Source organism: Dendronephthya gigantea, unplaced genomic scaffold (assembly GCF_004324835.1).
Source record: "Dendronephthya gigantea isolate DGI-Jeju-01 unplaced genomic scaffold, DenGig_1.0 000021F, whole genome shotgun sequence".
Classification (NCBI taxonomy): Eukaryota; Metazoa; Cnidaria; class Anthozoa; order Malacalcyonacea; family Nephtheidae; genus Dendronephthya; species Dendronephthya gigantea.
In genome coordinates, this window is record NW_021163031.1 from 1,931,198 (window position 1) to 1,955,460 (window position 24,263).

The window sequence follows — 24,263 nt, forward strand, 5'->3', positions numbered from 1 at the left end:
GGAAGTGTAAAAAAGATCAATTGCTCTACCATATATAGATTGCTTTACCCATATATAGACTTTATACCACAAGTATTTAAATTCAACTAACCAGCTGTAAGCTTCCACTGCTAAACGCCTTTATTTTTGACACAAATCAGAACGATTTCTTCATCGCTTCTGTCCTTCACTAAAACTTCTTTACCATGTCCATAAGTTTTCTTGTTGGCACAAGCCACGATCATAACTCTTCAGTGCTGGAATACGCTAAAAATATAGAAATAGATTCGACTCTTGAATAATTAAGCAGCATATATTTTTCATTGAGCCTTATAAAGATGATGTCCGACTATTATCCATGGCAAAAAAGCTCGAACTGCACATTGGAAGCAAGGTTAGAAATATCGCGGTTAAAATAGCACCCAGTCCCAGATCTATATATGATTGGTGGGAAATGAAAAACTGCGCCGCACAGGCAATTTGAAGCTTTTAAGCAAACTTAAGACAAGGTTAAATGTAATATTGGTTCATTTCAATATGCTTATAGTAGTTTAATTTTAGTTTATTTTCATTAAATTTTTATTATTGAGACGTAAGAGCTTCTATGTTTTACTGAGGGCAATACAAAATTCTTCGTATAACCATAATGGCTATATCGACCTTCGGATAATTTATACCATTCTTATTCCATGTAGCTATATAGAGGATCTAGAGGCCACTTTCCATAAAGTTTTAACTCTGTTTGCTTAGTGGTCGAGATAGTTTTAATACCCCCACCTGTTTTCACATCGCTAAATTAATTCGAGACAAGGCAATTTTTCAATAACTTACCTGTTTAGCACCTTCATCGACAGTTAAGCTGCAGCACAAGATTGCGAAAACCAAAACAAATTTCATGACGTGTCAGTGTGTCTCGTCTAAAATAAAAAAGATTCAGTACACATTATAATGTTAAAATTATAAACCAACAACTACTATGTATGGGAACCAAGACAATGTGACTTCAATTACTGCCCCAAATCCAAATTAGTTATTACTCACATTAACTGGATCAATGTTGCGTTGTTAACTGAGTGCGCTCTGTCTGCTACAAAGATTTCCCTGATTCTGATCGTTCAAACACAGGCTTTTCTTTTTATAATGTCTGTCCGCGCTAAACCAAGTGAGTCCTGGAACGATCAGCATTGTCTGAGAAATGAACCGCAGATAATCTTTCAGTACCTTCGCAGGCTCATTTTCACAGGATTAAGCGGCAGTGTTTCAGCTCGATGCTAAAGTTTTTGTTCGCTGTTTCCTTTGATGACAAATTTGATTGTAAAATGTTGCTGTATTTTATAGCTTTGTTTATATTTCAATTATTCAATATGAAGCGCTCCCGCGAAACCGTGCAGTGACGTCACGGAGTAAATCCGCTGCTAGATCGCAGGTTCACTCGCATCTATTTAATTTCTGCGGCAAATATGGCAAAAGTTGTGTTTTTATTGCTTTATATCTTGAATTCTATTTAACCTTGCGATTTAAAACTTCGTATGTAAAGTAAGAATGGTATTATCTTTCATCTGAGCCTAAGTTGTCCTGAGCAATGACTTTCCCTTTAACGTTTGCAAAATATGCATGTTTTCAGTAACGCCTTACATATATTAATCTAAACCCTTATACTTACAGTACATTAAACTTACGTACATTAATTTAAACCCTCAAAACATTTTTTAATGTCACTTTACTTTAAGTGTTTTAGTTGTTTCACAATTCACTATTAAACACGGGACCTTCTCATACCTTGATTATTCTTAGATTGAATATTTAAAAAATGAAAATGAATTATTTTGACACTTCAATATCTAGATAAACAGGCCTTCTCTCTTAAAATAATATTATCATTTATCATCGAATATTGAGAGATCATTAGAACTGAACGTTACCCCCACCTGGCCCTAGCATCGTTCTGCCCTTTCCAGTGAATAAGAGAGATGAGGCAATTCTCCATTACGTGTTTTGTTTTCGAGGAGCAAGAGCAGATTTTCAAAGCAATGTTCCGAAATGCAAAGTAGTCTGGACAAGTAACATGCTATATACTAGACCTGTAGAGCATAACATTAAAATGAAAAATTAGATAAAGCATAGGAAAAATATCCGTGTCCTCTAAATAATTTCGTGAATATTTTAACACCCGAAGGAAATCTAAACACAGTTTAATTAATGCATTATCTTTATACTCAATTTTACAAGTAATTCAGTAAAAAATTATTTACGCGCAAATTTCTACGACTAACAATAATGCTTACAGTGTCTCTATGTGCATATTATGATACTGTCAATCAATTTATCAAATACGACAAAAATATCCAGTTATTTAGAGGAGGACCGAGTGCTCTCTTATAGAGATTGACATTATTCTAACTACTCTTAAAAAATTAATTTCTCGTATATGTCATATCGTCGTCCATATTATCCGAATCTTCAGATAACATATTCTCTTCCTCCTCGTCGTAAACTATCGACCTATGGTCGTTACGGCCCGACATTCCACGAATATTGCGGGAAGATGACGTGCCCATTCGACTTGAGATTTGGACCTGAAGATCGGATACAGACTGTTTATATTTTAAATTTTAACTTTGTTTTAAAAGTATTTTAAGTTGCTTCACAATTAAAAATATTTTTAATTTATTATTGAAAATTGAATACCGTTTTATACCCATAATTTAATTAACTTTGAATTATCTTTCGATAAAAAAATTAATAATTTTGGCAGTTTAAAATATTAGAGTAGGCATTCCCCCTTGCAATGATCAGCCGAGAGGTCAGGATCGAACTGTATCCCCTTTAATCCTATTTAGTCCAACCTCGTACCCAGGGTATTCTCTCCGCGCTCAAACTAGCGGGAGACCCAGAGTCCGAGCACGGCGAACAGACCCTGGGTATGAGATTGAATTTAGTCCAGTAATCTTTATCCAATATCTTTGTCTCTGGACTCCGTTAAAAATTAGCCAAATGCACTAATGCAGTCTTAGCACTAAAACACGACTCTAAAGAGGTACATCTTTCTAATATTCTTTATATATTATTCCTTAATTGGAATTCTCACCTGCTGGGATCCGCTTTCGCAATCATCATCACCTTCTGTCATTGGAGGGGGCGGAGGAAAATTGGACTGTAAAAGGTTAAAAAACATAAATTTATATGTAACTGACTGACACTAAAACACTGTGAACATTTCTTCAATATATAAAACTAAACGCAGGCTGCCTTTCAAGTCTGGAAAATTGGCTAGCCTAAAGGCGTTTATAATACATATCAGCCAGGATTTGAATGGTGAGCGAGCTTCACCATACACTACATGTAGTTATGTCGTTAGAGAGACTACGCCAGAATTAAAAAAATTGGTATACCTGCGTTGACCCTTTCTTTTTCTTTCCTTTCCGCAGACTATTTAATGACATTGTCTCACTTGTCTCACGGAGGTTCTGACAAGACAAATAAATCCCATTCGAACTACGAATGACGAAAAAACACAAGATGTATTCTCAGGACATACACCTTTCTTTACTTAAAGAATAGCAATTATTATAGTGATTAAATTTCAATGTCATTCCATGCAAGGTTCTCCTCTCTGGAGGAAACTGGTAGAGTTGTTATAAGTCAGGTAAAATTTAAACCGTTGTCTTTCTTAATTTAAACTACTTCCGCAGATCACAGCAGATGGTATATGTAATACCAAGGTGTCTATCCGGAGGGGTAAGCCTTCAGAATGTGATTGGAAGGAGGGGGGGTGTCTTGTTTTCAATGACAATGGCAATGTTTTGCCAATTCAATTATTTCATGCCTAATTCTCATGAATTTTGGACGTGCAAAACTTACGAAATTGCAATTATCCCAAACAACAAATGTGGGGTTGTTGACAGTGGATAAGAATGAACACAATAATATAAAACCCACCTGTTGTTCTTCAGTTTCTTGTTCTTCCTCAATTTCATCAAGTGTCCCCTGAGATGACGCAGCTAGGAATGTGTTTTTTGACTGAAATGACTGGAAAAACATTTATAAATTAATAATTTTCTTTTAAAACTATACAAAGCTTAGCAATAATATACGTAGCAAAAGAGAAACGTTGAACCTTGGTTCTATCTGATCTATAGGTAACAGCGGGTTAGCAACTATCTGATTTCCCAGTTACTGCCCTTCCTGATGCAAATAATTCGTTGAGAAGGACTCACGTGTTTTTTGCGTTTAACAATTATGCTGCACAGGAATTAGCAGCGAATGATACGAAATTGCAGGACGTCAAAACAAACAATAAACTAACTAATCCCCCTCCGGAACTATGACGTCACAAGGAAGCCCAAAATTGTGTAAAATTACATACATCAGAAAGAGAGGCGGACTCAAAAAGCTCGTGATAACGGATAAAGATTAATATAAGAGCAATCCTCAGTAAGCACCTTTTCACTTTCAGCTTTCATTTTCTTCTTTTTTCCTTTACTTGAAGAAGAGATGAGTGACATCTTCTCTTCCGGAACCTAGAACGTTTGAAATATAATATCAGAGGGCATTCCGACGAAAATTCAGATTGGATTCACAAATCACAACTAATATTAATAATTAGTTATAAGCAGAGGAATGATTGCCAACCTACGTATAGACTCAAATACTCTCGACCCGCTATTTGTTACCTGATTATAATGTTATTACAAAACAATATACAGCCCAGAGTCGAATTATTACGACACTGGGCCTGGAGAGAGTTGTGGGCCTAAATATTGCCTTTTTATCTTGAACATAGATATGTTTTGAATCTATCCTGTTGTTACGTGGTTGCAAACTTATGGTTGTTTTCAACGAAAAAGGCCAATCTTTATGTCAAGGTGTGGAGCTACTGCCCCTTCCCTCCCTCTGACTGACAAGTATCCGAGCAAACTGAATATAAACTTTATATTGAAGTTCAGATTTCTACCTGTTCCATTATACTTTTCTCGTGGTTGCCATTCTTGGAAGTATTTCTTTGTGGTTGATCTTGAAAACCAGAAATCGCGACATAACCCTCGCGCGAGTTACGTCCCTACATTTGGAATCGAAATCGTTGTTGAGAATTGAAACTTCCTTAACAAACTAAATTGTTTTTATTGACTTTAGTTATCTTTATTAGTTTCAACACCCGTCTTCAGGCGATTTACAACTTTTATTCTACGATTTTAAAATTTCTTGTCGTATACGTACAAAATAATTACTAAATAAGTGAACAAAACCAGAAGTAAAAGTTTCAGAAAAAAACCATTAAACTTAATCAAGTCAATCAAGATTATAAAAATATATTACTGCTCTACTCATCATGTAGTTTAAGCCTTCTTTCATCGCATTCTCTGATATTTATTAAACAGGCAAACAAAACCAGAAGTAAAAGTTTCAGGAAAAAAATTAAACGTAATCAAGATTTTCAAAGTAGCTATGAACTGTTCTGCTAAACTCGTCATGTAGTTTGAGCTTTTCTCTCATCGTAATTCTCTTATATTTATTGGCGGGTTTTTCCTGAATCTCTTTAAATACAAACCGGATGATTTACTGATGGTTCACCAAGAGACATCACGTGAAAGTCATGTGGATTAAAATCAAATGGTTTATTGGACCCGTGACCAGAATATTGATGTTGATGCACGGGTGACATGTTATTCAGAGGTGTTTCTTCTTTGCCATCAAGCGCCTAAAAATAAAGTAATAAATAAAAAAATATTAGTTCCGTTTCAGTCACACTCCCAGGCTCTATAATAAAAACATAAAGGATTGCATTCAGCTGCTATATAGAGATCTGAGGATAAAAATCTGTCATGAGTCTTCTAAGGATAAATTACCCCCATGCAGGGGCCGGTTGTTCAAAAGGCGTTTAGTTTAAACGGTGGATGAGGCAAAATTTAAAAATACTCTCATAAATCTTGTTAATGAACCTGCATCTTATTCATTAAATATGTATACCATTCAAAAGTACTATTTCATCGAAATATTTCAGCTCATTTGTTCAGTAAATAAATAATTTTGTTTTCCATTTCAAACTTATCCGCCGTTTAAGCTAAACGCTTTGGAAAGGAATATACGTGTTTTTATCTTGATGTAACCTCCCTTGTGTTTCCCTTATAATGGATGCACACTGTCTCTGTAACAAATCTAAAACAAGATACACACTTACCAGCTCTAAACGAGCTGTCATTGTGTAGCTCAACTCCGTTCTACTCTTTCTTTGATGCCAAATTAGAACCAAGGGCTCCCGGATTATAGCCTCTGTCAATTCATGCCTTAAAGCATTGTACTCAACAATTGTTTCGCATCTTAACATACGTATTAACAATGTCTGAAATAGTTTAGCAAAGCGTTTATGTCCAGCTTTTTTGCGGTCAGCTACCAAGAACTTTGAACAAGCTGTGAGGATGGTACAAGCGCCACTAAGAGCCGCCAACACCATCTTGTCTATACCTCCCAGGAGGATTATACATGTGAGAATTCCTAAATTGAAACAGAGGAATTTTAATCGAAAACATCCAGCAATAGCAATAACAACAGCATCAGAAGTAACAGCACATTACAAGTAGGGTAGCAGTAATGACATCAACAACGGCAACAGGAATAACTTAGCAGAAACCAGCAACACCATGCACGAATCGCCCGGCAGCAAAGCAATGACAGCGCTGTTGGATGGATGCAGTAACAACATTAACAGCATGCAGAAACAACAAAAAACCACTTCAACAACAAAAAACATAACAATAACAATAAGAACAACAACAAAAACAACGAGTCGACACTGACAACAGCAATAGCAAGAACGACAATAGTAACAACAAAAAACCCCAAAAACAATAACAATAAGAATGATAACAGAAACAACAACAATAGCAACAGCAATATCACAAACAACAACAACGACAATAACATGCAACAACAACAACAGAGTTGGTAACACTGAGGGCAACAGCGGATCAAATAAACGAAATATCTTACCTGCAATCAATATGACTGTCATTATCATGAAATTATAAACTGCATTATAAAAACGGACCATCGTTGTATGGTTTGCTGTTTTAATCTTTGCCTTTTTCACGAATGATTCCCATTCAGCCATTTTCTCTTCCAATTTTGGACCGCGTTCTTGTTCTTCCATTGCTCAGCGTTATGGAAAACCTATCATAGAAGACTATAAAGAAAGATTATTCGTTAAATGATGCAGCCTTTCAGAGAGTGTGAAAAGTAGTACAGGAAAGATGTGGAATGTAGCAAATAAAAGCAATTGAGGAAATTCAAATATATCACCACAGCTGAAAAGAGCGTACTAGCATTAGTAGAATGCAATGTTTGATTGCGAAATCCTGTTAAATGCGGAATAGTCTTGCACTTCGTTAAAGCTTCAAATGTATCGTAACGCGAGGCAAATATTCCTTTGTTTAAAGTGGTTTTAAAACGAAGATATCAAAGAGCTGGCGTCTCAAAGAGCAGGAATGTGAGATAACGCACCATACGAGCGAACAAAGTTGAAATAATAATTCTTTAAAATAAATAACAAAACCATTACTGAATTTGGTTTTCACATATGAAGAATTATTATCAAGCCTCAGTTTGCCGTTATCAACCTCAGGCATCTCCTTCGGTTGACACCGACAAAATCGCGGCTTGATAATTTTTCATATCAAATTCAACCTCATCATTATTTTAATAAAACCATCCGTTAAATATTAAAGTAAGATGGGGTGAATGATTATGAACTCGGTATAATATAATCAAGATATTAACTGCTTTATCATCAAAATTCAAAATGCATTTCATTTGCCTGCGATCTGCATGTTGGGGACAATTTATCTACCTGTTGAGTTAGGAAGAAGTTTCTAACAGTCGTATTTTGGTAATTCAAATAATTTCTGTTTTATTATTCTTATATTCTAATCGATTCTATCCAATTCTTTGACTTTTAATGCCAAGAATGGCAAGCTCATTTTGCGGCAATCCGCCAATCGTTCCGCATTTACCCAAAGAAGTAAAAATTGACAAAGAAAATTTGATACTTGCTTTCGTGAAAAATTAACATCAATTGTTGAAAGTGATCAAATAATATCAACTTCGTCTTTGATTTATTGACAGAACATCTTAATTATCGCAAATAATGTTAGAAACGTCTCAATTATTAGAGAGTTAGAATAAACTGCATCATTGGACTAATTTCATGCATGTTTGTAATTATAGCTAAACAAGCTCGCTTTTAAGTAACTCTCGTATCGCTGTTACATTATCATGATTGTTATGATGCTGTACTGATATTATTTTCAAATAATGATTAATATACCTTTCTAACTTTGAACAATATCACATCATCTCCTTATTTTCCACACTATTTCCCACTACCTCGGATGAATAGATATATTTAATAGCATTATGTATCATACAATGTCAATAGACGTTACAGACACAAACTCTCTTCCATTAGACGCTTGCAAGAAACGATTAATTATTAAGTCCGTGTGCGCGTCTTCAAGCAGTGATTAGAACAGGTACTAAAGCGACCACAAACTCAAATAAATTAAGTTAATGTTAATTTCATTACTTCGACTATGCTTATATAAGCTGATAGTAAGGTTATGCATTAACTAACGCCTAAGGTCTAGGTTATACGTCGCATTTTGGTCGCGTCGAATGCAATTCAAACAATAGATTATAGATAATGAGAATGCAATGAAGCTTAATGAGGTTCATCATCTGATTATCATTTATGCACTAGCTGGGTCGTGGTTGCTTCAAAGAAACCTACATAAAACTGCTGGAATACATGAAGTACAGTTCTACCCGTGTAGGCCAAAATGTGTTTCTGTGACATGTATAGAAGACAACTCTTACACATTAACACCATCTCCTCTTCATTTTCCCCAAACTTCGGCGCCCCTGGCAACCACACCACGAAATTTATAGTAAGAAGTCTTATATATATACAAGCCTCTTGGAGGAGAGGCTTGAGTGATTCACTCGTTCATTCTGTCATTGCCCTCTCCTCCAAGACTGTGAGTGAGTGAGTGAGTGAATGAATGAATGGGCACGAGAGATGGAGCGAGTAATTGAATAAGTGAAAGAATGAAAAATTGAATAAATAACTGCATGTGCCCCAGGGCAATAAGTGTCCCAAGGAACACAATTATCATTGATGATGGTTCAAGAGAACAAAAGGGGACAAATAAGGATGGATGGATCTTTGCCTTCATCTCTCAAATTTCCCTGCAAGGCCATGATTCCATATCACACAAACGTAGGCGCACATGTACACAGCGTCATTTTATCCGGTATCTATCACTAAAAATAAAGCCGTGCATGCGCCAGCATGTGACAGCAGCGAAGACTTGACCTGTATGTATCATTGCAGAAGTTTAATTTGGGAGGAGAAGAAATGACACTAATTATGTTATGTTTTTGTGGTAGAAACCACAACCTCAGTTTGGGATATAGTTATAGGGACGGATCGTTAGACAATTTAGGACGTGGCTGCCGCATTTTTTCATGGAGGCCGAATTCTGTTTTGGTTCATATTTTTTATAAATAGGGGCAGGTCATAATGCTAAAGCATAAACCTCTTCTTCGACATGAGATACAGGCGGCCGAAGGTGATCTAACCGGAAGTGATGTATAGCTGTAGTTCCTTTTTCCGGTCATCTCATCGTATAGATGTCGAACGTCCCAAATCCGCAACGATACGAGTATGTTGAATATATTTAGTTACATATTTCATAATGGATCTTATAATATATTTAGGTTGAGTTTACCTTCATGAAAACAGTTATGATTTAAATCGTCCGTTATCTTATACTAAATGAAGATATGTTTGTTTTTATATTCAAGGCAGGTCTTGCCACCCTGCGTAACCTTCACAAATGAGGTGTTCGTATTTTCCGTCTCATGCGAAGGGTTGTCACGGCATGTTACAGTATTTTACTCTTATATACTACCTCCTCCGCAGGCCCTTTTCGGGCAAATATGGCGGGCGGTGATATCTCTTATATATACGATCGATGGATGCTTGAAGAATTTTCTCCTCCAAGGTTGCTTAAATTTTTCTTAGGATTTCTGCAAGTATCCACTCAAAACATCCACGCAATGGTTTGTCTCTTTACGTTTAGGAAATAGAAATGCAGACAATTTCCCTTTTTCTATAGTGATTAGTGGCGCATTTATATATTTCATGCAATTTTCGCAGCAAGCATTATTACGCTTCTCAGTGCACCAGCGGTCAGCATGACGCGCCCACCAGTCTAATTTTAGAACATTTAGTCTAAACATTCATACTTTTACTCCTCCTTCATTCATCAGTTCAGTTTTTGCATCCTTAATTTGTTTTTGCCAAATAAAATTTTCCTCACCCCATCAGTTATGACTTTATTATGAAAGAAATATATATAGGGATTAAGTGATGAATTTGCAAAAGCCAGCACATCTATCCACGGCGAAAGATGGACATAATATGTTTTCATTGTAATCACGCCAGCTGTTGCACATTCAATAAGCACTACTCGGGGAAGGAAGCATAACACTAAAGCTCCAGCAACCAGCGCCATTGTTTTGCAGACTCGAAGCTCTTGCTTCAATTTCAACATGGCTTTCTGGAACACCGCGCATGCCTTGAACGGACACTGCGGTTTCTTCTGCGGAATTTTGTTCCCGTTAAAACCAGAGTCATGGGTCGCAGTCTCTGGCGAAATACGCTGATGAGAATCTTGAGGGGAAATCTCCTGTGGGTTTTGAATGGAATACTGGGATACTATGCGAAGTATTCTTTGCTTTTGCTTGCCTAGATTTCGTGGTTCGTTGCTGGAGCGATTGACCTCACACTTGGAATCCTCAAATATACTGTATAATGGGTCACTCAGCCGCACAGAATCAGTATGGGGCGTATTCTTCGATGATTGGGAAACACTATTCTCCGGGGTTTTTTCTGGAACACTTTTCAAACCATTTTTTGTCGCACGAAACTTGATCATGGTTCTGGATCTTTTAATAATCACAACAAAAATATACACATACACGACCAGTATGAATACGGTTCCAAATACAATGGATCTTGATTGGAATAAAAGCAATAACTTTGGCGATACGATTAAAGTAAATATAACAGTACCGATAAGACATGAAGTTACTTGGACGAACAATATTCGCTTCAGTATCGACTTGGTTGCAGTTACTCGGTGTTTTAGTGGCCAGCAGACGGCAAACAGTCTTTCAAATGATATTGTGAAACACACGGTTAAATATGAAAGACCGATTCCAAATTCGTTCAAAGAAAACGACAATACATGCGAAACGCAACTGTAAATTCCACTGTGTTTTAGTGCGTGGATGACAATAGCGACAGGCTGCACAAGCAAAGCCACGAACAAATCCGAGAATGCCAAAGCTAGGATGAGAAAATTTGCAGTAGTTTGAAGTCGCCTGTCCTTGAAATACAGCACAACCACCAAAAAATTTAACACGGCTGAATGGATAGCTAGGATGCCGTTAGATATACAAATCAGAATGGTTGAAGGCGTACTTGTTGGCTGTGAACGAACGATTTCGAGGCTTTCTCCCCATTGAAAACACGAAAGATGATAGCTTAGATTTCCATTTGTCATGTTTAGAGACATTTTTTTAGCGCTTGTGAATACAAGGATATGATGTGAAATTTAGGAAATTGTTTTTAATTACAATTGTATATAGTCTTGAACTATAATGAACATTTCTGATTGGTCTTTCCTATAGACAGGTCATTTAAAAGATTTGAGAGATATAATTTGTATTTTAATATAGTTTATAACTTCTTGTTTACTATTTTTCCCTCATGGATCATAATTAAATCGGACGATGTCTCATCTCATGATGACATATTGATCGACCAAATAAGATTTTTCGACACGTCTTTCATGTGACTTTTAATCATCACAGCTCATAAAGAGAAATAATAAACATATAAACTATTAATTCAGGAGATCAATCAAAATGAGCTGTCTAGCAAAACCAATCAGAAATGTTCATTTTACTTCAGGACAATATGCTTGACAATATTGCAGGACAATATGCAATATACTTGTAGCAATAAACAATAAAAAATATGAAAACATTGAGATATTTTTATATGACTTATACAATAAATATATATCCACTATCCGATCGCACTGTCCGCTGTCCAGCTTTCGTACAACCGATGTGAAGTCGCCATATTATTACCGACTCTCGATGACGTTATGCGCATGCCCGACTCATGGTTGCCTGAGACAGATATTTTGTTTTATTTTAAACCTTCATTTTCAAATGTTTTGGGGTGAATTATAAAAATCGTACTGAAATACACTTTACTGTTTGATTAATAAATGAAATATTTTAACAATTAAAAAGGAGTATCTGAAAAGCAAAATCCGAAGAGATTGCAGGCAAAACAAAGGTAGGAAAAGCAGTTAAAGAAAAGAAGCGGCATGAAGTGAAACACTTGAGCCAAGAAAAAAGACGAGAAGTTGAGAGATTTATCATTCTAGTAAACACCAACCGTATCCATCATTGAAGAATATTCAAGAATAATGCCAGTGTGACATGCGTTTAGCATGAGTATAGCTATATTTTAAATAACTATCAGTATACATAACTTATTCAAGACAATAAAACCTCGTCTCTATGCTTATCTACCCAGTCATGCAAGCGGTGCATATACACAGATAAAAACTAGGGCGATAGGTTTTATATGTAATAAAAATTCTATTGGTGATTAAAAAATTTCATCTCTGTTTGTGCTACACCCGCCTACGATTATCCCAATCGCCTTGTGAATTTTTAAAAGAAGAAATTTTGCATTCTAATAATTAACAATTTAAAGTAGGGAAAGGCATAAATTATTCAATATTCGACCTTATACCTCCTACAATGCCCACAGTCAAGGCCCGGAAATATCACCAAAATAAAACAGCTTTACGTCTGAGTTTACGAGGTCACAGAGCGGGGCGGAGTTGAATACATATTTTCTTAGTATTTAGAAGGAATTTCTGGTAAGGTATGTTTGATTTCGAACTATCTTTATACAGTAAAGTTTTGTCGTGCTTGTGAAAATAAAGAATAGTTGGTATTGCGACATTAAAATGCCAATGTTGTTTCAATTATCGAGATGAACGATCGATCATGTAAGATATAAGCTTGTAGATGGCTGTCTCGTTCTGTAGAAATCTCATCTGTTCTCCTGTAGTTCATAAACTAAATTTCCTGGGTAAATGTAAGGAGTTCTATTATAAAACGAGACAGTTAAACAAGTCGCCTATTATATCGAAGCAAATTCAAATAACCGTTTGAATGCAAATGTTTGCATTTATCTGTTGTATAAAATCTACAGTTAAATAAAAACACTTGTATATATTCGAGTCTGAAGCTTTCATTTCTGTGCAAAATCTTGTAAATCAAAACTTATTTATTGACTATAAACGATGTAGCCAATACTATATAACGTCAAATTCTTCACTATAGTATAAAATTGTTCCTGTCTGTATCAGCTATAATCACCGTACGAAGTATTTAAAATATGTAGCGAAGGCCGATAAAGAAGTGTACAGCTTGGCAGTGTAGTGTCTAGTGACTTTAGTGTACATGAGTACATCAATATGATCATTTACCCAGTAATAGTTATTTATCAGTAAATGTAAATTGCAAGTTCGATTGCTTGAACGAGTGTCTGGGAGGGTGTCTTGTGATCGTTCCGGCTTGTTTTAGCTTGTTTATCATCTGTGTCTCGCTATATTATATATATACGTTGCATAATAATTCTAGCTGTTTCTCTCTTTTCGAATGCTCACAACACAAGCCAACAAAGAATTTGTCGCAAATAACATAATAAAAACGTTCTAATCGTTTGTTCGAATCTCTGTTATTGCTGTCGTTAATGATCTTTAAGAATTGAAATAAGATAATATATAAAATGCTTTCGTTTTTAATCACCGAATGATGGACTAAGCTATAAACAGACAGGCATATATAAAAGGTTATCTAATGCCTAAGTGTATCCCTGCCGGCTGTGGTCTTTCCCACACCCGCAATTCTACGTCTTTAATAGTTGCATGCACATCAATTCCATAAGGCGAAGACTCTAGTTTCCATGACTCCAAAAGGTCCAACATTGCAACAACCCAAAAATAAATCAAGCAGTATTCTTATGTAAATCGGATCCCATGATTGTATAATATATACGATTTCTATACACCCATGATCTGCAGTTTGCACAATAAACACCAATCAGTTCTTTATATCCGCCATAAAGGCAGTACATTGCCAATATCGCTGTAGCACTTGGTGCTCTATAGCTATGGAGTATAAGTTACGTATTAAATCAAGTATTTTAAAAATGCACACAATCTGCTTAGTCTTCGTCGCAAATACTTTGCAAAAAGGCAGTACGTTTGTGGCAAGGAACATGCGGCATGTCTCAAAAAAAAAACCCAGATAAATTTAAACAATGAATATGACCATGAGATACCGTGGGAACACAGATGCAGACATTCCATCAAAGATTGTAACTTTTTGTCAGTAAAAATCACTAAGCAAAGTGTCTGCCCTCATAAATGTATTGATCAATGTAAACAAAAAAACTTCTAAAATAAATTGGCCTGCTTAAAATCAATATTGTTCTTTCTTCAACTGGTTCGAATTTCTGTTGAAATGTAAACAAATTAACAAAAGTTTTGCTCGTCTCATAGGAGATTATAACAACAAGTAGCCTTGTAACTCTTGTTTGCAGTTGTCACAGTTATTTAGTGCATGCCCCTATTGATCAGAGACACAGATCTGTACTAGATCCCTACACAGCTTGAATAACTTGCCCCCAATGGCAATGACAACTTTCCCATTAAGTTTCCACAAGATCTTTTCTTTTTCTCAAGGCAAAGGGCAAAGCTCACATCTTGGATTAAGTACTTTAAATGTGAATTATCGCATAGCGTAAACGGATGTGCTTTAATTAGTCATTTAATGACTTTACTTTTCTTATTGTTAAATATTTAACATTTGAGTGCATACCGGACAAGCTAAATTCCTAAATATTGCGTAAAAAAGGACATTCATATCACGTAAGCACTTAAAATACAGGAAACTTGTGAAAGTCCATTGTATTTTTATATTAGGCATGTTCCCATACATGGACATAACTGTTGTAAATGCATCGTTTAACTATATTCAATTGGAAGCAGGTTTAATTGTCAAAGAATGGATTTTACTACAATATAGAAACTTTCAAACTGTACTTTGTCTTTACTCTGAACCAACAGCTAAGCAACTTAGCTTGACTACCTGACCTGTGAGTGTAACTTTTAATTCAGTTAGCACATACTCCACATAGTGTCATAGAATTTTACAACATACTATAGAAAGGTTTTCAAGTATCGCAATCGTCGGCCATTGTTAGTGTTTTATTTTGAATACATACATTTTTTGTCACCAGGACCCACAATACATCGCTGAGTCATACTTATTTACAGCTAAATCGAATCATGGTTACCCTTTGGACACCTAAAACTTTGAACCTGCATGGGGCCAGTTGTTCAAAGCTGGGCTGGCGCTAACTCTGAATTTTAACCCACTGTTTTGGTTAAGTGCTTCTGAACTGCTGTGCGTTTTTAAACATTTACAAAACATGGCTTTTCTCGCTCCGGAAATTATTAATGGAAAGATATTCAACTTTTTAAACAAGCGATTAAAAATATTGATGTAAAGATTTGCTCTAACCCAGGGTTAAGCTAACTGGCTTTTGAACAATCGGCCCCTGGACTTTAAATAAACAGTAACCCATCACCCCTTACACTCTATGAATTTCATAATTTCTGGAAAGACAACATCTCAATAATGAAATCAAGATGCGAGGCTGGTATGCAGCTTGACTCTGTATGTATAGCTTCATTGGTTCCGCGATCGGATTCCTAGAGCCGTAGGTTGAATCAGCTGAATTCTTTGAGGGCCTAGATACACTCCTATATATGGATACGTTTATCATAACTGCTCTAGGTTACATCTAAGAAGCTAAGTACTAAAAGGATTCTTTGCGTTGCGTTCCTTTTAGTATCGCGTTACTTGGGTATCACAAAGAATTCAAGAAATTCCTTTTCAATATAGCCACCCTATAGACTGTATGGAAAAGGCTTTATGTGTAAAGGGGATTTTTCAACAATTATTTATATGATTCTTTTAAATTTCAGATATATAAACGATGTCCTATATTAAACTAAAGCTGGTGATTGTGGGCGATGGCGCTTGCGGCAAGACCTGCTTACTCATGGTGTTTCGTAATGACGAATTTCCGCCCGATTACGTTCCGACAGTTTTTGAAAATTATGTCAAAGAACTGGTGGTCGATGACAAGGATATTGAACTCGAATTATACGATACCGCTGGCCAGGAAGACTACGATAGGCTCAGGCCACTATCCTATCCAGGAAGTGACGTCATACTCGTGTGCTATTCCGTGGACTCGCCAAACAGTTATGATAACGTCAGGGAAAGATGGGTCCCAGAAGTTGAGCAATTTTGTCCGCGCGTTCCAATTATACTCGTAGGTACGGATGAGTTACAAACACCCTCTTAGAAACATAGTTCTTAGAGTAAGCGTATGCAACATCCATCCCTTTCCAGACACCATTAATATAAATAACACCAGAGTAGTAACTACCTTTACATAAGTTAAGAGTTTTGTGATATCTAACACTTTAGGCCACTTTTGTAATGATCACTCGCAATGACCACTGGTCACTTTCTTCATTATAACTTAGCTTGTGTATTTTATCTATACTATAAAATAATAAAAAAAGGTTTTCTAGATCATATAAATCGAAAACTTAGATAAATGATAATATTTTGTTTGGCAAATTATATATGAAAATAATTATCCAGGGTATCGTGTCGAAGCGTTTGCAGACTCGTCACTAATTGCTCATGACATCGGGGCAATCCTATGGTTGTTTGCGGTTATATTGAATTTTTCTTCAGATTCCATGATATCCAGGAATAATCCACTCGATATCGTTCAGTATGTAAAAAAAAGCCAACTCTATCATTATTGTACACAATGTAGGTTTAAAGAAGGACCTCAGAAATGACACGAATACGATCAAAGATCTTGAAGAACAAGGATGGCAACCAGTTTCCTTGGAACAAGGAAGAAAGATGGGAAATGAGACTGGAGCGATCGAATTTTTGGAATGCTCAGCGCTCAAACGTGATGGAGTACAAGAAGTGTTCGAGGCAGCGGTACGAGCCGCCATAGTAAGGCGGAAGAGTAAAAGTGGCTGTTGTTGCACAATTTTGTAGAAATGGACAGTCTCTGTCCTGTATTACCACGGTGTACTCCTGCAGGGAAAGACCTTTACTTCATTTTCTAATTTATTATAATCCAGGATAACTCGTGCATGGCAAAAATATCTTTCAATTTAGCATTCCAAAGCGAGATTCATTTTGCATGAAACATTTCAGCCCATGCAGTTGGCGCATCTTGCATGAAGCATTTCAGACCATGCAGTTTGCGTACGGTGCCGACGGCTAATGATGCATAATGGGTCCTTCAATGATCCATCGGTAATGAGTCCGCAGCAAGTCAGCGTTTTCTCAAACCAGGCTGATTAAATAATTTCATTTTAAGGCTGTTATGGTGTTAAAAATATTGTAATTTAGAATTTTCAGTGTTATTTTTCGCCTGAGCTCTAAGCTGAACATAAAGCTGTATTAAATTGTATTTGACAGTAATAGATTAGTTTCTTAAAGTGAACGTCTTGTTCCCTGTGTGGTAACGATATTTTTGCAAGAAACTACACTGTGCGGTATCATTCCACAACATACAATTATTTATTTTAATGTTAGATTCTTCTATTATTGCAAACTCTATATGGACTGCATTGCTAAATACAGTATATCTATAGTAAACGCATACATGCCTAAGTAACGTTCTCTAAAAAAGTCAGTAATTCGTGGGGATAGAAATATATGTAAAGCTGTTTTGTTACTGAGTATCCTAGTAAAATTCCATTGTAGAGATTAAAATTATTTTGAACAAACTGTGGGTCATTTTACTTTGTAAAGTAATAAGAAGTTCGACAGAACCGAAAATCTTACCTTCTAATGTAATCTTATTCACGTGATCACCGACCTTCTTCGCGTGATCACCGACCTTCTTCAGTTCAGCGTTCGCTGCAAAAGCGTTCATCGATTTTGTATTCTTGTATTGTACACGCCTTTGATCTATTGCTTCATTTAGACAGATGGCTCTAACTCAACTCCAGATATTCTCTTGTGGTTCATCCTGCTCCTGGGGCCAACTGCCTCCTCCTGGCTGCAGCTATTTGTGGCTCATTTAGCCACTTCTGTATTATTTTTTTTCTTAGCCAGTTACTTCCAAACGACAACAATATCGGGATGATTTTCAATGATTTCATCCAAATTTTGATGACTCATTCCAGTCTCTGTACAAATCTCGTCGTAATTATGTCTTCCGTTGAGCCACCTACAACAGCAAGATAAGGGAAATCAAAACTGGCCAAGGAAAAGCTGTCCGTACATGCTTTAATCGCAAAACTACGATCAATTTGTTTTCCCATTTTTGTGAGATTTTTTCTCACCTTGCTAGTCGCTTCTTTTGCGATGGTTGTATACTGCTCTCTGGTTTAAGAACTGGGAATTTACGTAAACGACGAATAAAACCTTTCATTAAACCAAACTGGATTAAACACCTGAAAGAATATAAACGTTTTCGTAGTAAAAAAGGACAAATGTTATAGCCAAGATGAAAATTGTATTAAGGTACAAATAATTTGATTCTTTGAAGAACGCATTCTCTTGCAAAAAGTCTCAAAATCGACTCATCGACCGAGAGAGTATTTTATTATAACGCATTACACAAGATAATACATGCAAGTGACTCTGGTCTAAATGTTCTGCTTAGTTTAACGTGATATTGAGTTGATATATGACCGCTTCTTAGGAAAAATCCTAGTTAATTCAGTTCCTAGCTTTTACTAAACCAATGAGGTATGTATTCTGTATAACATTATTGAACCAAGAGAGATTACCGTTCGTCTATTCTTAAAAAGAAAGGATTGTATCTTGAACAGAGGTCGCGAACTGTTGCACCAGCTTGGAGACCACAATACAGCTTGAAAACATCAGAAAATTGTGGAGGACGACGAACTGAAATTGGAAATACAATTCCATTTAGCGGGGATAATTGTCGAATTAAATAGACAATTCGAGCCGTAAAATATCGTTTATGGTTGTACTACTACCTTACAAAATAGTGGCTATAGATTGAATGTAGAATTCATTTGCATGCCATTCAGTTACTACAGATCAAATGTCGATAAATTTTAATTGACAGACTCGCAGAGAAGGCCCAGCCAAGAATCAATTTTAGGAGTCTCATGGGTACACTCGTTCGTTCTCTTATACCTTCATCATCTTTGAGCCCTTCCCGAACCTAGGAATGAACCTTATCTCCCACACTATAGAACGTACGTATGACAACCATTCTTCATGGTAGAGTAACTCACATTTTCTTGCCACGTAATTTATACATTCTTCTTGAAGCTGTTTATCTTGAAACAGATTGTTAATCTTTGGAGTTGGAATGTAAACGTTAGAATACTAAAAAATATATAAAAACAAAGTATCATAACGTCGTATGGCTTTGTATCTGGCATTATAAATTAAATGAAAGAACATATTTTTAAGAACCAAGTACCTGAAATATTGATATTAGGGTCACAACCTGAAAATGCCTGCAAGAGATAATGGACATTAGAACAAAGATAGGAAAAACCTCTCAAGGCCAGTGAATGTAGGCTTAGGCCTAAAAAGTTTTGTGGTAATCTGTCACTCATCCAATGTTTAAGGTAAGGGCTCTAAAAATCTCATTTCATTCCTTTCAGAACATATGCCTTTATTCTCAAAGCTCATTTTAACTCATTTATTAGGATATCTCCAGCAATAATCTCCCATTCCAATTTCTCTAGTTCATTTGCAGGATTTCCACTGGAATAAAAATTTGATTTGCATTGTTTTACCCAGTGAACTGGTTTGACCTGAAATCTTCCCATTGATTAGGAAGGTAATATCTCATTGATCAGAAATAACACAATTTGAGTGTGAGTGTCAGTGAGCTTTAAGTCATACTTAAACTGCGAACGTCTATCAACTGACTGATAGACTGGGTATGATGATATTTAAAAATATCATGAATTTCGGTTTTGGAAATATCGCCCATTATCACATAATATATAAAAAGCCAGCTGACTTACACCATATTTTGAATGCAAATTCGCACTAAATTCAAATCAACATCTGCTTGAGCTGCTATCTTCTGAATATGTCTGAAGCCATCAATGTACGGCAAGATCTAAGAATGTACAAACCAATTGCTATCATAACATCAAACCAGAAAAGAGGTGGAAGAAAGCAAGGGATAGTCAGTTTAAAATCGGTAAACCAAACCAATCCCAAAAATTAATACAATGGCATGCAAATTTCCTACCATACCCACATCACCACTTACCTGTTGTGTTGTTATGTCCCACTGAGCTTCATTTATAATTGAACTTTCCCAAAGAAATATTGGTACATGATGATCTAAAACTTTTGGGTTATGATCTTTTGTGAATGCCAAACTAAGATAAATTGTTGTTGCTTCATCTATAATTAAACATAATTAAATTACATTCAAATATCTTCACCTATTATATTGTACCTCACATAAATTGACCCAGTTGATTCAATAAATTATTTCTAAAGCCTCGTAACAGGCTACCCACGCACTTTACTAGTAAGATATATAACCTTGTATTCACCTATTGTATAGAGGTCAGCTAAAAAAAGTGATTTTTCTCATCTGAACTTTATATAATAGCTGATTGAAATGTTATATAATTTTCTACTAAAGCACCTGGGTATGAGGCTGTGATTTCTGCAAAATATTTTTTAAAAATCATTTTGACACAGGGATGGGTTTACTTGGGATGCAGAGCCCTTCTAGCATAATCCAGGGGGGTGGGCCCGGGTGGCAGCTTTATTTCTAATTTAGGAAATTATACAGAAAAATCAGTGTCCAAGTTATGATAGCACTTTATGCTCTAATTTTTTGAACAAACATATATTCTAATCTCTTAGACAGCTTGCATTTGTACCCAACCCACACCAGCAACAGGTCTGCACCTCCCCCCCCCCTCTTGATGAAACCATTCTGGATCTATCCTTTCTTTGAAATCAAAGTTTTTGAAAAAAGTTAGAACTTCTTACTTATAGGAATAGTGCACTTTCTTTCAGCATTCAGACCATGAAGAATTTTTGTGAGAATATCTGGAATTCTTTCCTTACTGCCTTCTTGAGAGAGAAAGCCATTCTCTAGCTGAAAATTATAACAAGAATTGAAATTGACAATGTCCAGAGAAGATTTGTACATTATGGATGAAAAATAAAATCAATCTATGATAAATTATTAGAAGAGTTCTTTGCTGTATCAAGGAAAATATTTTATTTAAACTGAATGCATGTTGAGAAACATTGTTTATATATATTAAAAGAGGTGCAGTGACATGGAAATAATATTTTCTTGTTCTCTACCAGTGCACAAAGGAGCTAAGAAGAGGTGCCTGTAAAGAAGAGCTGTAATTCATTACCTCAAGTGATGTTAAATATGCAGCAAGTTTTTTCACAACAGGCTTAAAACAATGCACATCAGCTGTGGCATCCAAGATAAAACATACATTGAACAACAGAGCATTGCGAGTGTATTTGGCATTTGTAATACTCATTGGACAGCCAATAAACTTGTAACCAAATGCATTTCTGTTAGGAAAGAAAAAACAAGGTAGTTTATATATACTTTATATGATTATAACTACAATTTCAGTAAGTGATTTAAATAGTGTGCAGACCAAATCTTTATAGACCAAATGTACATGTAGGTTCTCACATATGATTTTACATAAACTCTTGCACTATATAGCTGGTTAGTATTTGAGTTTTATTGAGCTTAGTTGCTGCAAAATTATTATGGCATGTAATGATTTATGTATGCAAATGTGCAAGGAAATGAATCAGGATCCAAATTGAATAAATGGCAAGGAAATGAAACAGGATCAAAAGTGAATAAATGGGAAGGCCTTAGGCCTATTAGTATACTGGTATCTATTGTAACTAGTAATCTTACACAGTAATAAGCTGGCTTTGTAACTCTGGTTTGGTAATGATGTACACTGCAACACAATCAAACAATTCTTTTGAAATAAAATCTTCAGGTACCTGAAAAAACAAATTAATATATTCATGATACCATTATCCGCAAAACTGGTGTGGTCAATCAAGGTTTGGTTCAACTTCAAAACATAAAGGTTTGTAGCTAATCCAAATGGGATCCATTAATTGTGCAAATTAAAAAAAATTTGACAAATTCACACTTAAAGTCATTTGATTTAATGCGATTTTTTTTATAAATTACATGGTACTTTAATATGTGGTGATAAAACCACATATTGATCCAAACTAAAAAAATGTTCTACCCAGTTTGGTACTAAACATTGTGAACTTGATACTTTTACTTCTCTATCTTACTTGGTAAACAATTTTTGGTCCTGCAACTGGATGAAATTCACAAAACATTATAGCCTTCAAATTTGTCGCCATCTTCTTCGTTTCTTCCAAAATTCAGTGAAGTATATAGCTCAGTGTATGCGAGGTGAGCTCTATATGAATATGGAGTATTGATCAGCCTCGTACCCAGGCGCTTTAATAGAATAATAGTAAAATATATAATGTTGCATTCAGTTATAGTATAGAGGTCAGTTGAATAAAGCCGAGCGCGCGGGGGTGCTTGGGGTGGTTTGGGAAGCACCCCCGCGCGCTCGCCTTTATTCAACTGACCTCTATACTATAACTGAATGCAACATTATATATTTTACTATTATTCTATTAAAGCGCCTGGGTACGAGGCTGAGTATTGATCGTTAGTATGGTCTTCGACCATCAGGGCTCTCATTTTTAAGGAAATTTCCTTAAACTGAAGAAAACTAGGCTCTTTTAAGGAGACTTTTAAGGAAATGGAAGTTTTAAAGAATTTTTAAGGAAGTTTGAAAACCGTAATTTTTTAATTTTTAGATTAAAAACATCCCCAAAACAAACAATTCTCAAAAATAACGTTACTTATTACAGTGTTTTGTCACACTGTTTTACTTTTTCTTTACGATTTTCGCCTTTTTTGAAGGACTTAAACTTTGCCTCTGTTTCGTTGCCTGATTCAGAACCGCCATTTTGCAAATTGCAATGCTAAAAACTATTTTCACGCGATTTTCAGATTTTGAGGAAATGTTTTCTCATTTAAGGAATTTTTACAGCTGAGTTTAAGGAATATTCTGCATGACGTTCTGAGAGCCCTGTCGACCATATAATCAGAAGAAAATAAAATGGTCTCAATTCTCAACCAGTAATGCCTCGAGATCTTCCCACTGAGATACGTAATAATAACAGATAGCTTCAAATATGGAGCACAAATTGGTCAGTCATTATTCATTAATGTTATGTGGGTAGCATATAACATAGCAAACCACGTTCTCGTTTGAACGCCATGTACTTTTGGGAAAAGAATCGAGGGTTTACATTTTACCATAACATAATATTGCTGATAGAACTGATACGACTTAATAACGAATTGGATTGTTCCAATGACAGGCATAAGAAAACCTATTTTTTGTCCCAACCTCGTACCCAGGGTAATTTTCAAACCCTGGGTACGAGGTTGATTTTTGTCCTTCCACCAACAATCTTGTACCAAGAATTGTGGGCAGAGCGAATGCTTTTTTCAGTCATTAATGCCTAAACTAAAAGCCAGCAATACATTATGATTTCATCATGCTTCTGCCATTGATCTTCACGTCATTGACCATTGCATTGTGACGCACGTGATTAAATTGTGATTAATTAACGCAACAGAGGCAAGCAAGAAAAATGCGTAAATCATAAATTCAAATCCATGAGCAAATGAGATTAATCCATTTCTATGTGAAAACATCTACACCAGAACATCGCTGCTGTAATGTACGGCTGAAGTTTTAAAACATGGGCATGGCAGAACAACTAAAACAAGACTCAGATCTTCAAGAAGTGCAGATGAAATACATAAACAGTTGGTTTGACTGTCTCGCATTTTCACGTGTTGATCCGAAGTCAAGCTACCTCACAAACTCCAGATATCAAAACGCCTGTACAAAAATTGATGTAATCGAGGACGAACTGAACTCGTA

At 35.8% G+C, this 24,263-nt stretch overlaps 4 protein-coding genes across 8 annotated transcripts; 1 reads left to right on the top strand and 3 right to left on the bottom strand.

Annotated features, from left to right (window-relative positions):
- Window positions 1-100: 100 nt before the first annotated feature.
- LOC114521840 lies at window positions 101-18,183 on the bottom strand. 4 transcript variants are annotated; one of them, XM_028542397.1, is made up of 11 exons: window positions 8,300-8,939; window positions 6,967-7,159; window positions 6,158-6,471; window positions 5,528-5,677; window positions 4,934-5,038; window positions 4,422-4,499; window positions 3,919-4,008; window positions 3,372-3,446; window positions 3,068-3,133; window positions 811-896; window positions 101-246 (listed from the first exon to the last, which is right to left on the bottom strand). In XM_028542397.1, the coding sequence occupies exons 2-10, from the start codon at window positions 7,124-7,126 to the stop codon at window positions 873-875; spliced, it is 1,062 nt and encodes a 353-aa protein (XP_028398198.1). In that variant the 5' UTR covers window positions 7,127-7,159; window positions 8,300-8,939; the 3' UTR covers window positions 101-246; window positions 811-872. The 4 variants fall into 4 exon arrangements, with proteins under 4 accessions (XP_028398198.1, XP_028398196.1, XP_028398197.1 ...); XM_028542395.1 differs by lacking the exons at window positions 101-246; window positions 811-896; window positions 8,300-8,939 and adding exons at window positions 1,645-2,555; window positions 18,094-18,183; XM_028542396.1 differs by lacking the exons at window positions 101-246; window positions 811-896 and adding an exon at window positions 1,645-2,555 and having other exon boundaries at window positions 5,540-5,677; window positions 8,300-8,937.
- Window positions 9,603-11,603, bottom strand: LOC114521947. Its single transcript, XM_028542522.1, has 2 exons — window positions 11,522-11,603; window positions 9,603-11,386 (listed from the first exon to the last, which is right to left on the bottom strand). The coding sequence occupies exons 1-2, from the start codon at window positions 11,601-11,603 to the stop codon at window positions 10,302-10,304; spliced, it is 1,167 nt and encodes a 388-aa protein (XP_028398323.1). The 3' UTR covers window positions 9,603-10,301.
- Window positions 12,873-18,035, top strand: LOC114521846 (rho-related GTP-binding protein RhoA-B-like). Of its 2 annotated transcripts, none has more exons than XM_028542403.1 (3): window positions 12,873-13,009; window positions 16,188-16,544; window positions 17,060-18,035. In XM_028542403.1, the coding sequence occupies exons 2-3, from the start codon at window positions 16,199-16,201 to the stop codon at window positions 17,293-17,295; spliced, it is 582 nt and encodes a 193-aa protein (XP_028398204.1). In that variant the 5' UTR covers window positions 12,873-13,009; window positions 16,188-16,198; the 3' UTR covers window positions 17,296-18,035. The 2 variants fall into 2 exon arrangements, with proteins under 2 accessions (XP_028398204.1, XP_028398205.1); XM_028542404.1 differs by having other exon boundaries at window positions 12,873-13,004.
- A 166-nt stretch (window positions 18,184-18,349) lies between the features above and the next one.
- On the bottom strand, window positions 18,350-22,659 carry LOC114521841 (GATOR complex protein NPRL2-like). The gene is made up of 11 exons (XM_028542398.1): window positions 22,579-22,659; window positions 22,178-22,269; window positions 21,645-21,813; window positions 21,265-21,373; window positions 20,525-20,661; window positions 20,271-20,368; window positions 19,715-19,751; window positions 19,524-19,617; window positions 19,047-19,164; window positions 18,597-18,707; window positions 18,350-18,481 (listed from the first exon to the last, which is right to left on the bottom strand). Exons 1-11 carry the CDS (start codon window positions 22,648-22,650, stop codon window positions 18,367-18,369), a joined length of 1,152 nt encoding a protein of 383 aa, XP_028398199.1. The 5' UTR covers window positions 22,651-22,659; the 3' UTR covers window positions 18,350-18,366.
- Window positions 22,660-24,263: the final 1,604 nt, after the last annotated feature.

Coding starts and splice junctions, on each gene's coding strand:
- LOC114521840 (XM_028542395.1), bottom strand. CDS start 7,126: ATGGAAGAACAAGAACGCGGTCCAAAATTGGAAGAGAAAATGGCTGAA. Junction 4,009..4,421: donor TGAAAGCTGAAAGTGAAAAG/GTGCTTACTGAG, acceptor ATGTTTTTCCAG/TCATTTCAGTCAAAAAACAC. Junction 3,447..3,918: donor AAGAAACTGAAGAACAACAG/GTGGGTTTTATA, acceptor TTGTCTTGTCAG/AACCTCCGTGAGACAAGTGA.
- LOC114521947 (XM_028542522.1), bottom strand. CDS start 11,603: ATGACAAATGGAAATCTAAGCTATCATCTTTCGTGTTTTCAATGGGGA. Junction 11,387..11,521: donor CGTTCGTTCACAGCCAACAA/GTACGCCTTCAA, acceptor TTCTCATCCTAG/CTTTGGCATTCTCGGATTTG.
- LOC114521846 (XM_028542403.1), top strand. CDS start 16,199: ATGTCCTATATTAAACTAAAGCTGGTGATTGTGGGCGATGGCGCTTGC. Junction 16,545..17,059: donor CGTTCCAATTATACTCGTAG/GTACGGATGAGT, acceptor TACACAATGTAG/GTTTAAAGAAGGACCTCAGA.
- LOC114521841 (XM_028542398.1), bottom strand. CDS start 22,650: ATGGCGACAAATTTGAAGGCTATAATGTTTTGTGAATTTCATCCAGTT. Junction 19,752..20,270: donor ATTTGCATTCAAAATATGGT/GTAAGTCAGCTG, acceptor TATCTCTTGCAG/GCATTTTCAGGTTGTGACCC. Junction 19,165..19,523: donor AAATTACGTGGCAAGAAAAT/GTGAGTTACTCT, acceptor TTCCAATTTCAG/TTCGTCGTCCTCCACAATTT.